This window comes from Labeo rohita, chromosome 5 (assembly GCF_022985175.1).
Source record: "Labeo rohita strain BAU-BD-2019 chromosome 5, IGBB_LRoh.1.0, whole genome shotgun sequence".
Taxonomy (NCBI): Eukaryota; Metazoa; Chordata; class Actinopteri; order Cypriniformes; family Cyprinidae; genus Labeo; species Labeo rohita.
This window is the reverse complement of record NC_066873.1, coordinates 36,764,001-36,776,918: the sequence shown is the minus strand read 5'-3', so window position 1 is coordinate 36,776,918 and position 12,918 is coordinate 36,764,001. Positions and strand designations below refer to the sequence as shown.

General features: G+C 38.2%; 1 protein-coding gene across 16 annotated transcripts in view; it reads left to right on the top strand.

The window, feature by feature from the left end:
• Window positions 1-12,918, top strand: part of fbrsl1 (fibrosin-like 1) — a 365,636-nt gene that overhangs the window by 340,847 nt on the left and 11,871 nt on the right. For 8 of the 16 annotated variants that reach the window (XM_051110779.1, XM_051110781.1, XM_051110777.1 and 5 more), the window contains 4 exons: window positions 5,605-5,974; window positions 6,099-6,355; window positions 6,916-6,954; window positions 8,083-8,345. In XM_051110779.1, coding sequence (XP_050966736.1) covers window positions 5,605-5,974; window positions 6,099-6,355; window positions 6,916-6,954; window positions 8,083-8,345 — 929 coding nt within the window. Of the gene's footprint in view, window positions 1-5,604; window positions 5,975-6,098; window positions 6,356-6,915; window positions 6,955-7,781; window positions 7,943-8,082; window positions 8,346-12,918 lie in introns of all 16 variants that reach the window. The other 8 variants (XM_051110785.1, XM_051110786.1, XM_051110788.1 and 5 more) reach the window with 5 other exon arrangements.

Below are 12,918 nucleotides of genomic sequence, written 5' to 3'. Positions count from 1 at the left end.
AATTTATTCCTGTGATCAAGCTAAATTTTCAGCATCATCACTCCAGTCTTCAGTGTCACATGATCCTTTAGAAATCATTCTAATATGCTGATTTGCTGTTCAAGAAACATTTTATTATTATTATTATTATTATCCATATTTAAAACAGTTGAGTATTATTCAGGATTCTTTATTGAATAGAATAATCAAAGAACAGCATTTATCTGATATTTAACTAGTACTTTTATTTAGCAAGAATGCTTTAAATTGAGATTGAAAAGTATGATAAAGACATTTATAATGTTACAAAATATTTGTCGAATAAATCCTGTTCTTCTGTTCATCAGAGAAACCTGAAAAATTCTACTCAGCTGTTTTCAACATATAATAATAAGAAGAAATGTTTTTTAAACAGCAGATTAGAATATTAACATGATTTCTGAAGGGTCATGTGACTGGAGTAATGATGCTAAAAATTTGGCTTTGAAATCATAGGAATAAATTACATTTTAAAATATTTAAATATTTTAAATAGTAAAAATATTGATAAAAATTGTACTGTTTTTGCTGTACTTTGGATCAAATAAATGCAGGCTTGGTGAGCAGAAGAGACTTATTTTGACTGGTAGTGTATTTCTCACAACAATTTAATAATTCATACCACCAATCAATGAATGAATGAATAAAATATTAAAAACTTACTGTTCAAAAACCTTTGACTGGTAGTGTAGCTGTGGTCTTTCTTAAGCAAACACAATGACAATAACCTGTTGAATGATAAAATGGGTGAAAAAAATCTACAGAAAGAGTACATTTTTGGGAGTGAGCTTGGGGCTAGCAAGCAAATACCCTGTAAATAGCAATATGATAAAACTATTTTAAACATCTAGCAAGCAGCAATGCAAGATCTTAGCGTCATGATTGCAATGTTTGCATGGGTAAGCAGTAAAAATCTACTTCATTTACAGTGAAGTTGGTGTGTTGTGGGGTTTTGTTGTTAGCAGGCAGAGTAAATCTATCGTTGACCTTGGTGTTGGATAATGAGGTCTTGTTTGTCTCAGAGAAATATTTCTGCCTTGAGGCCTGTCAGTTGTCAAAAACGAAAGTTAAAGGAGTTACAAGTTTATTTGGCACTGTCTTCTCATTAAAAGATTCCTACGGCAGAATTTCAGGGCCGGCAGTCACAATATGGAATGTTTTGAAAAAAATTGAAAGCCGCACATCTTTAATGTGGCAACTTGCCCTATCCGTATTCTGACGTGTCTACAGTGAGGTTGACACATGAACAATTTACCGCAACCAAAAATTGACAAGAATTTCGCAGGTGACAACCTTGCCCATGCGAAGACACGCACAGCCACTGGCAGCAGCGTGACATCACACCGGCTGCCCAGGCGCTCATTTCGAATGACATTGTGTCACATTTTCTGCAAAATGATTACGGCCACATTCCAGACTGGGAAGAAGTCCCTTCGTTACGTACGGTAGGCATCCAGACGAGCCGAGACATTCACAGGGCACTTTTTTAATGAGAAAGAAGCCAAGCTTGTATGTCTTGTCCTGCCTGCTGGCTGCCATTATGGCCCATTAGAATCATCATTAAGAGAGAGCGCAGGGCCCATTGTGCCTAAAGTGCCACGGACCGCTAGCTGAGGAGCCTGACTACCACTGTCCGCTTTCACCGCACAAACGTGCCTCGGAGACCGGTTTCCAAGGCAACGTCACCGACGGGCGACGTATTTCTTCTCTGCGCTTTGTAGGAAAAGGCAGCGAGACAGGGTTATCCGTGAGTGCATCTGTTTAGACCTTTCCAAGCAATTGGGTAGAAGTTCTCATTTTGCGCTAATCTTGTACGAGGCTCTGCCCTACAAATCCTAACCGCTGCTGTTCCCGGAAAACCTTCAAAAGCCAACCCAGAGCTGCCAAAAAGACAAGCTCCACCACCTACGCGCTTAAAAGGACAGTTTTCTTTATAAGAACGCGTTCTGTTTGTGGGCTCGTTTAGGAGGCTCCTCACATTCGGCTGGGGAGAAATATGTCAAGAACTCAAGCTAGCATTTTTATCCCTCAATTATTGGTGTCCATTAATGATTAAGTGGTATGTTAATACAGCACAGATATTCCATTAGGAGCTCCGGTCTGAGGTTTTAATGGCCTGGGAGAGCGTATGTGTACTGCAGGCTTTCAAAGTCTTTGTTTGAGGTTGCACTAAGCTGTTAGGAATGAGGACTGCATTAAATGTGCTAATTAGTGGCCTGGGGAAGATATTGTCTTAAATTACTTTCTTCTTCTCTCGATCTTGCCTGTCTGTGTTCTTTTCTGGTTTTGTTGCCAATAAAATAGACATATGTGATTGGGAACAGGTGTATGCCAATACAGTTTTCTTAATTTTGGCCAGTATTAAAATTCTGTACTGTTATGGATGGATGGAAAGTAAAAAATAGTTTTAAAAGATTACAACATTATGTTTTAAAGCAAGTAAGTCACTCGCATATGCAACTATGGGCCAGATTTACCAAGAGATTGTGCCAACGCAAAGCATCTTTTGGTGTTAAAATGGTACTGTCAGGATTTACTAAAGACGCACAGTACAGAATTAGCGCTGAAAAGGCATTGCAACTGACCTTATTGAATATGCATTTGTAGGAGTTTCCCTTTGAGACACAAAATTTATGGGAGCAGAGTATTAAAATGAAACCTGCAGCGCAATTTACTAATGTTTGCACTCATCAAATTACTGGTGTTTTGCGCCATTATTTAACGCCCAGGAAATGCATGTCTTGAAGGAGACAGTGATTTGGCAGATTGCGCTGTGGCTGCGTCTGTGTTCTTTAATGTGCGTGTTGTCAGTAAATTACACACAGAGTTTTTCCTGCCCATCAGCACTTTTATGGAATTGCGCTCTGATGCTAATTTGCCCTGTTTAGTAAATCTGGCCAAAAATCTTCACTGAGCAACTAAATGATGTCTAACATTAGCCATTGGCTAATAAATTCTTGAATTTTATTAGCAAAACCAGTCATAAGTAGCACGGGTATATTTATGTAGCAATAGGGTCAAAATTATAATTTTTTCTTTTATGCCAAAAATCATTATATCAAGATATTTTGTAAATTTACTACCATAAATATATCAAAACTTAATTTTTGATTAGTTATATGCATTACTAAGAACTTCATCTGGACAATTTGGTGATTTATTTTTTATTTTATTTTATTTTATTTTTTTTTGCACCCTCAGATTCCAGATTTTCAAATGGTTGTATCTCGTCCTATCCTAACAAACCATACATCAATGGAAAGCTTTTTTTAATCAGCTTTCAGGTGACGTATAAATCTTGAAAAATGGTCCGGTGTCACATATTTTCACTCTCCGTCAAGTGATCTGTGATCATAAGTGTGTCAAGTGAACTATTTCTCAGTTCATCCCAATGGATGCACAGCTCGACTCACCGTCGCTTTCTCACACACGCAAAGAAAGAGAGCGAGATTTGATGCACTACATATCAACATAAAATATTGAGAAAATTGCCTTTAAAGTTGTCCAAATGAAGTTCTTAGCAATGCATATTATTAGTAATCAAAATTTTTGATACATTTACAGTTCCATGAAGGTATTATTTACAAAATACCTTCATGGAACATGATCTTTACTGATTATCCTAATGATTTTTGGCATAAAAGAAAAATATATCATTTTGACCCATACAGTGTATTTTTGGCTATTGCTACAAATATATCCATGCTACTTAAGACTGGCTTTATGGTCCAGGGTCACATTTACATAGTGGTTTTACAATACAGATTGTGTCAAAGCAGCTTTACAGTATTAAATAGGAAAATAGTGTGCCAATAATGCAAAAGGACAATAGTATATACTCAATTTAAAGTCAAAGTTAAAGTCAGTTCATCATTAAAAAAGCTCAGTTCAGTTCAAATAGTGTTTGTGCAAACAAGTCGACGATATTGCTGGAAATGAAGTGTCCCCAACTAAGCAAGCCAGAGGCGACAGCAGCAAGGAACCAAAACTCCATCGGTGACAGAAATGGAGAAAAAAACCTTGGGAGAAACCAGGCTCAGTCGGGGGGCCAGTTCTCCTCTGGCCAGACGAAACTAGCAGAATGACCAACCATATCTTAAGCACCACCACCAGTCCTAATTTCAGTTAAAATGACAAATATGCATGCATACACGGCTACCAAGTTCATATCATAGTTTTATGATAGGATGTACATGAGTTTTTTATTGTATATTTATATACACATACCTATGTGTGTGAGTGTGTGTGTGTATGTATACTAGCTGTTAAAGGGACCCCCCTCGAAATGCAATTGGACAGGTTTAGGAGTAGTTTTGAGTAGCAATTGGCCAGGTTTTGTTGTGAAAAACTGGCAACCTTGGTCTGGATATTAATAGATGAACTGTATGATGCACCTTCCTTTTCTCAACCCTTCATTATTTTATTATGCTTTCACATGTTAAGTGACTACAGTCTGTAAAATGCTGAGACTGAGGCTTTTTTTCTTACACCGCACTCCGATTAACTAAGCAAAAGCAGAAGTTCCTCTGTACAAAGACTCTGGCAGTGTTACCGAAATCCCTGGAAATATCTTGTGAAAAAGAGAGAGCGAGCGAGGGTGGGTGACTCTGAAAGGCCAGTATAAAGGGTGCATGATCCCTTTTCACAGCACAATTGAAACATAATTATTTCATGGCAGACTGTGCGCTCTGTAAATCTATGAATGGGAACGGCATTTAACTTTAATTAGCTCTGATTTATTCATTCTGACTGGATTGCTTGCAGAAAATTGGATCATCTGATTATAGTCAAGCATGAAAATGACCTGATTAAACACTTCATAAAACCCATGGAGAGAGAACGAAATACAGAAAGAAAAGAAACCTGGGATGAAATGATAAAGGGGAGATAAGAGAGATGAGGCGCAGAGAGGAAGACAGTCAGACAGATGTGGATGCGTTTGGTGTCTCGGTGTATGCCAGCGTTATGCACAGTGGGTGAAGAAGGCATCGCAGCTGGTTTCTGTTCACCCTGCTGCAAGCTAATGGATGGATTGGCAAACCAATCCCACGCTATAGGTTACACGTCAACAGCTGCGCCAAACTGCATGTGCATTTGATTTGAAACTTTTCCATGCATCTGAAAAAAAAATCTATAAGTAGTTTTATTTCAATGCTCTTTTTGCCCCCGGCTATATTAATAAAAGCAATTGAAGTGCATTTGAAATCAGTACAGTAACTATTAAATTACATATGTGACCCTGGACCACAAAACCAGTCATAAGTGTGCATTTTTTTTTTTAAATTGAGAGCTATGCATCATCTGAAAGCTAAATACATAAGCTTTCCATTGATGTTACGATAAAACAATATTTGAAAGTCTGGAATCTGAGGGTGCAAAAAAATGAAGTTCTTAGCAATTAATTCTTAATTCTTAGCAATTATAGTAGGAAATGTACAAAATATCTTTATGGAATATGATCTTAATATCCTAATGATTTTTGGCATAAAAGAAAAATTGATCATTTTGACCCGTACAGTGTATAGTTGGCTAGTGCTACAAATATTTATGACTGTTTTTTAATTCCGTTTGTGTCTTTCTTTCTAGTTACGCCAACGAATGAGAATCTCGGGTCCAAAACTTCCAGCTCGACCAAAGTGTCTGGCCTTCAACGTAGCCAGGAACAGAGTAACGACGTTTCGTTTGTCCCGCCGATCTCAAGTCCGACTCCAGCGTCGCCCCCTACGGGGTCTCCTGCCCCTGCTGCGGCGGCAGCCCCCGCGCCTAGACCGCACCCTGTCTCTCCGAGCCCTCTTGGTATCAAGAAGGAATCTGTGCCTCCCAACCCCACCCCTTCCCTCCTGAGGAACCAATCACATTCACTGGAGCACAGAGTCCCGCCCCCAACACACCACAGCCGGCCAGTCATCAGTCATCATCATCATCCTTCGCCGTACAGCAGTCTTCACGACATCAGGTTAGCAACTTTTTTTTTGTTTTTTACAATAAAATAAAAAAATGCTTTGTAATTTATAATAAAAACTGAAAATTGACAGAGCAAGTTTATAAATTCACATCCTGTCTTTCCTTTCTAATCACAGCAGCAACCCTACAACTCTTCCTCCCAAACACCACCTGCCTCACTCCCCTCATCATCTCAGCGGCCTCCCGTCTCCTGCTCCTCCTCTTCCTCTCTCCATAGGCGGTCTGCCTTCCTCCCACTACTCCCTACACTCGCCCTCTCACCTCCCCAGCCATCCGGCCATGTTCGCCACCCCTGCTACACTGCCTCCGCCGCCCACCTTACCGACCAACAGCCTGGTGGTGCCAGGACACCCTGCCGGACCACCCTATCCAGGTAAGAATCCCCTCATTGAGATTCAAACAGTTCATGGCATAGTATGAGATTTGAGAATATTTTAGACAGTAGGTTTCTCCAGTTATATGATGAATTGATAAAAATATTGAATTTGCATAAGAGTGCATACACACTAGAGTTTAGACTGCATCAGAGAGTGCTGCAAATCTGTGATTGCACTTGCACTTTGAAATTAACATTCATTGACCAATTAGACCCAGCTTACACCTAATTAGTGTCCCTCAAATGCTCCGTTGCAGCTTTCTCTAGTGTGTAAGCACCATTTTTAACTTAGTTCTAAGAAATGAGCACACGATTGTTGACCTGTTTTTTTTTATAAACAATTGTTTATTCATCATATATATTATATTGTAGTGTTAGTCTTTAAAACAAATTTGGTTCCCACAAATGTAGGGACCTTTCATACCATTCCTATGCTTTAAATATCTAGGTTTAAAACACAAAATGCTTTGTTTGTTAAAAATAACCCATGTTAGAGAGCTTTTTGGACAAAGTATTCAGTAACAACAGCATTGCTCTTAAATTGCATTCTTTTCAAGATTTTTCAAGAGCGAGGCGAAACGGGGCACACATCAGAGGTCAGCATATGAAATATGTGATTTATATCCAGTTGGCTATAACTTTTTTCTATTCTATATAATACCTGTAATTAAAAAAAGGATGTCAGCTATGCTGTTCATTTCTAATATCTGGATCCTGTGCCACAGAAGGGCACTTCAGCAGTAAACTTCTGTTTTACAGGCTGTTATTTTACCTTTGACAGTTATATCAGATTTTGATACAATTTACACTAAATATGAATGTGAGATGAAAATTATACCTTCCCTCTTCATCTCTGCCTTTCTTTATACGGTAAGTGTATTTTTTGTTAACTATTGGCTTTTAAATGCCAGTTCCAGGCATTTTAGAGCTACATGCTGATCTAAATCTAAGGAGCAAGTAAGATATTTAATTTAAAAAAAATTAAAAATAGTATGTTTATACATGCAGCAGTGTAAACACTCAAGTCATTGCAATAGTACCAAAATCATTCTTCAAATTTTCAAATTTATCTTAATTTAGACTCTAAACTAAAATTATAAAGCAAGCAAGTGCTAAAGAGTTTCGTAAATTTCAAGAAAGGCCTTAAAAGGACAATTTGCCCAAAAATGAAAATTTTGTATGCAAACCTGTATGCATTTGTTTCTTCTTTTATTATTATTATATTTATTTTTATCCATGCAATATAAGTTCTTGATTGTGTTCCGCAGAAGAAAGCAGGTCATACAGGTTTGGAACAACATGAGGGTAATTTTCATTTTTGGGTGAACTAACCCTTTTGAGGTCGTATACGAGTTTGTGTTTGTCGGGTCAAGTGTGTGTGTGTTTTCTGCTGAGGTGACTCTTGGTTCTCTCTTGTCTTTAGATACCAGCCTGTTGATATCTTTCAACCAACCAATCATGTATTGCCAGCCTCATTCGGGGATTCTGATTGGCACATTGTCACAGGCAACTCTCTTACCTCCACCAATGAGTCCTCACGTAGAAAACCCTCACACCTTGAATTGGAGAAACAGAGAAAGCCAGGTGACTACCCTCTTTCGCTTCTTCCTACCGCTGTTGTGAAAACTCACTGGCCGCCCGTGCCTTTTTTTTTCTTTTCCCTCCCGTGTCTTCCCCCTCTCCCCCCTTTCCCTCCTTTTCCCCTTCGCTCTCCTTTCTTGCAGAGCATGATCTTCTGCGGCAGGAGCTGAACAACCGCTTCCTGGTTCAGAGCTCGGAGCGAGGTCGGGGGTCGGCGCCAGGGGCGACCGGGTCGCCGTTGGCCCCTGTGTCGCTCCTCCGGGCTGAGTTTCACCAACATCAGCATATGCACCAGCACCAACACACGCATCAGCACACCTTCACGCCTTTCCCTGCCAGTCTGCCCCCGGCAGCCATCATTGGGCCGCCCACTGCACCTCCCATGGTGCGTACCCCAGCCAGAAATGTGAGGATAAGTAAAAACAGATAGATTTTACTCCCTTCCTACCTCCCTATTCCCCCTTAAAAAAAACGTCGACCTATAAAAAACAAGCCCCTTCTATGCGGCCGTCATTTTTCAAGCAATTTACACCTGCAGTCATGCTGTCGTATTGAATATAAGCACGGCCACATCACAATTGTGCTTATATTCAGACTAACAGCATAAGTGACTTATATTTTAGACACAATATGGCCAATTATTTTGTCTCCATTTGCCAACAATAGTTTCAAGAAAAGCCAGAAAAGTTACATGTAATGGAGGAATGCACAGACTGGCAGCCTATTTGCAACCCCATAAATACAAACTGTGAAGTGAAATGGTGCTCATTCATTCACATCGTAACACAGTCCTGCATCTTGAAAAAAAGGCCAAAGAGGCCTAATTTGATGATGCTGAGTTCAAAAATATATTTCAAAAAAACCCTCACATGCTAGCTTATTATTACACAGCTGCTTATTAGTATTAGCTTTAATGCACAGTCAAATATCACATTTTTTGTTTTAATGACAAAAGAAGTATTCAGAATGCATCATTTAACAAAATATGTTCATATTCTCTATTTAACGCCAAATAACTTTATAAACACAAGTTTATAGCTAAATAAGTTGTTTGGATGTTGTAAAACACCCACAGATGTAGCAGAAAACATCTGAATCATGTTTGCGTTTTTCTGTCACTGGCCATAATTCTAACGTTGGAATTGGGCGTTAAAGATTAGGCATAAAATAATGTTTTCAGAATCATTCATTCTTACAAAAATCAGTTGAGAACAAATAATTGTATTGGGGTGTGGCGATAAATCGATTTTCCGAATGCATGATGATTCTCTCTGGAATTGATTCTGAGCTTAGTTTTTAACAGTAGATGGTGCTAGGACTGGGCGATTATGGCAAAATATTATAATCTCATTTTTTTTTTTTTTTTCAGAACGTCTAAACAATTCTCGTTTTTTTTTTTACAATTTTTAACTAGTCAACTTGAAAATGTAACTATAACATGATTCAAATAAAACCCTAGTTTAATCTATTTAAAATAAATATTTTCCAAGTGCACCACACATGAAGTTTTCAATATGATGTAAATGTTAAATATCTTTGCAGAAAAAATGCATGAACTACAACTACACCTTATACAAACTTGTCTTATATATATTATACACTGCCCTCCAAAAGTTTGGAAACACCCGTGGCAGAGTGTGATTTTGGACGATATCAGCATAAATCATTATCATTTTGGTGCAAATACATTAAAGTAACTTGACATTATCATTGAATAATTTTCATTTTGATTACATAATAATGGCAATATATACATGTCAAAGTCAGACATGCCCCTTTGCCAGCTGTGATAGCTGGTTAATGGTTTAAACTTTTTGGGTCAGCACACCTTAATAGCTTCAACAAATGATTGCCAATTAAGTTTAGAATACAATGAATTTAGACCCAAATTATGCAGAGCTGTAATAGCTGCTAATGGTTGATATTTTGATGAATCCACCATTAGCATGAATTTAAGTTTTTTCTAGCTATACTTAAGTATTTTAACTGTTTATGTAATAAAATATGTTTCGTAGTTTGTGTTGTCCCTTATCAGTGCAAAATTATCACAAATTAAAAAGGATTCATGCCAATATTGTCCAAAACCCCACTTTTCTAGGGCATTTCCAAACTTTTGGAGGTAAAAACAATGAACAGCAGCATTTGAGCCTGTCACCATGATGCAAGCAATGAATGAAATATCAGACATACAGTAGTAGTTCTTCACAGGTTTTTTTATTTGATTGCGCTGCTTTTCCATTGTTTTTTCTATGTAAACACTGAGTTGCACTCACGTCTCTTGCAGCATCTCATGCTTGAATTGGCATTCTAAAAACGTGGCACTCAAGTCAAAAGAAGTTCACTCCCAAGTTCTTGCATGTTTTTCTTATTCCACTGCCCGTGCTGCATCTTAGTCAACACAGAAGCGCATTCTGTGTGAATGGCACCTAGTGATTAATTAATTACGTGCACCAACATGCACTTTTAATCGTTCTTTTTTCTTTACTGTTATCATTGCCATATTGTCAAGATGTCTAATTCTAACGTTTGGTAATATTTCTATTCAAAATCACGATTCCTCGATTTCTAACATAAAATGTTAGACATTAAATTTATCTAGACATTAATATTAATCGTTAAAATCGGAAAAATAACCCAGCCCTAGATGGCGCTCTAGGCTATTTTTTAACCACACACTCAAATGCTAATGAAAAAGAGCACTTCAGCTTTCAGCTGAATAGCGTAAGTGGTTAAATGTACTTGCACCTCGGCTTTTATGATGCAAATTAATGTAAACAAAGCCCTGTGAACACCCTTGTAATTTGCTTAAACCTTTTCGAACTTTATGAATGATTATTTTAGGTTGAAGTAGTGTGTAAGGAACTGGACGCAAGCAGAGTACAGCTACACAGTACCATCTGCTGTTAAAAAGCTCAGAATCGATTCAAGAGAGAATCGCGATGCATTCGCGTAAATCGTAGAATCAATAAACTGATCGATTTATCGTCACACTCCTAGTTGTAATAGGAATCATGTCTCTGTGGCAGTTTTTCTGGTGATTATGGGATAATACAAGACATCTTCATTTTAACAAATGGTTGTCACAAGCAAAATGGCACAGAAAGCACAATATTTTGTGCTAGAGCAAAACACGCAGTATTTTTGGAATCAGCATCTCAAACGTAGTAAGAAACAAGCATTGGATTTAAGCAAATACAGTGCAGGGTGGTGATAATAGAGCACCGGAACTAACTGTTGTATAATAAGTAATAGAGTTTACAACCCACTACAGAGACTTAAAGCTTATCTTAAACCAGGCCAGATCTTCAACAGAGGCCACAGGGTTGAAACAGTTTTATAGCACCATCTCAGTGACATAACCGATACCCATCATCCTAACAAGATAAACTATTGTCCCATGACAACCACAAATATTGTAGCTCTTCCCCTAATAAAAACCCTTTTTGCTGCCATGTTGACATGCCGTACTCATTGCGCTTTTATAGTGTGAGCCAGAGATGCTTTATTGCTTTCATATGAGCAGAATGGTGATGTCTCTGAGTGCTGGGGGCTGTTTGGGAAAAACAGGAGGCAGACAGAGTCTTATGGCGTGACTGAGGTACAGACAGAGCTCATTCTATGTGACACATTCAAAGCTTGCGGTCGAAACATAATGACCTCACCGCAGATGAAAGTCATGACATCAACGGGGTTGTTTTGATAAAGCGTAATTGCTTCCGTGTGCAAAGCGGCTATTAGAGGCAAACTTTGGCAGCCTGTAATCAGATAAATTCAGCTCCTCAAAGTTAGCTAGCCATATGAAATGCATTCAGATCTCTCAAACGTATTCAGACAGGAACAAGAACAGCTTATCGGCATACTATCGCTGCTGTCAGCCAATCCAAAAGATATTATGTCAGAGCGCTAGATGAAAAGTCAAGCATTTTTGAATCAGAGATTACAATCTCCAGAGATTGAAATCTATCTTAAAACATGCCATATGTTTTGTAGTTTGCTGTCCAGACTCTTTTGTGGGTTTCAGAAATGTTTCGTCATCAGAAACTGAAAGACTGGAATAGCGATGGAAATGTTGGTTATGCGTCTTATCTCTGGCGCTGAATCACAAACACACCACCACACCTTCCTCAAATGTTTTATGAGATACAAATCTTATTTGCTGAACAGTTATTGTTGAATGTCTTTCAACGCCATGTGATTTGAAGTGTGATGTTTTCTACTGACAAATATACTGATGCTTGATTTCTAAAGAGCTCCTGCTTGTTTTAAGAGCTTTTTGCATAGGAAGCGGTGTTGTTGTTTACTGGGGTTAATTAAAAAAGTCTTTTTTAAAGCCAACATGAAACCAGAAATAACCCAGTTTGCTTCTTTTATACATGTTTCTGTCTTATTGTGAATTATTCATTGGTGTTATTCCAAAAATACAAAAACTATTAAAGCAAAAAGTACCTTTGTAACCTTTCAAAGATACGTCATTGAAGTGAAGTGGGTAGCGAATTCCGTTTCATGTTGACATAACACATTTCACATGTCTTTCTTGTTTTCTTTTTTCCCTTCCACCTAGCTTTTCTTATATAAAGATTTAATTGTTTACAGATGTAATATTGAACTTTGATTTGCCAAAGCTGTTTGTTATAAGGCTCTGACAGGGGCTGTGAATTATGAAGCACTGTTTTTTATGAGCCACCATAAACCTTTGCTGTATTTACTCGGCAAGTGTTAACCATAAAGCAGGCGTGCGGCCCTCAGAAGGATCACAGAAGTGGGAAGCCAGATCAGCGATTTTCTCAGCCAGGGCAACCTCATGTATTTGATTTAGGCTAATTATCACCACACATTCATACGATGCAGGATAAAAGCAGCTTATGCCTGCTGATCTGTTGGAGTGTAAAGTCTGTACCATAAGTGGGGCCTGTGGTTCAAGCACTGCTGCTTTTCAAAGCTTTAAGAGTTTATCCAATTTTATTACCATCACCTGAGAC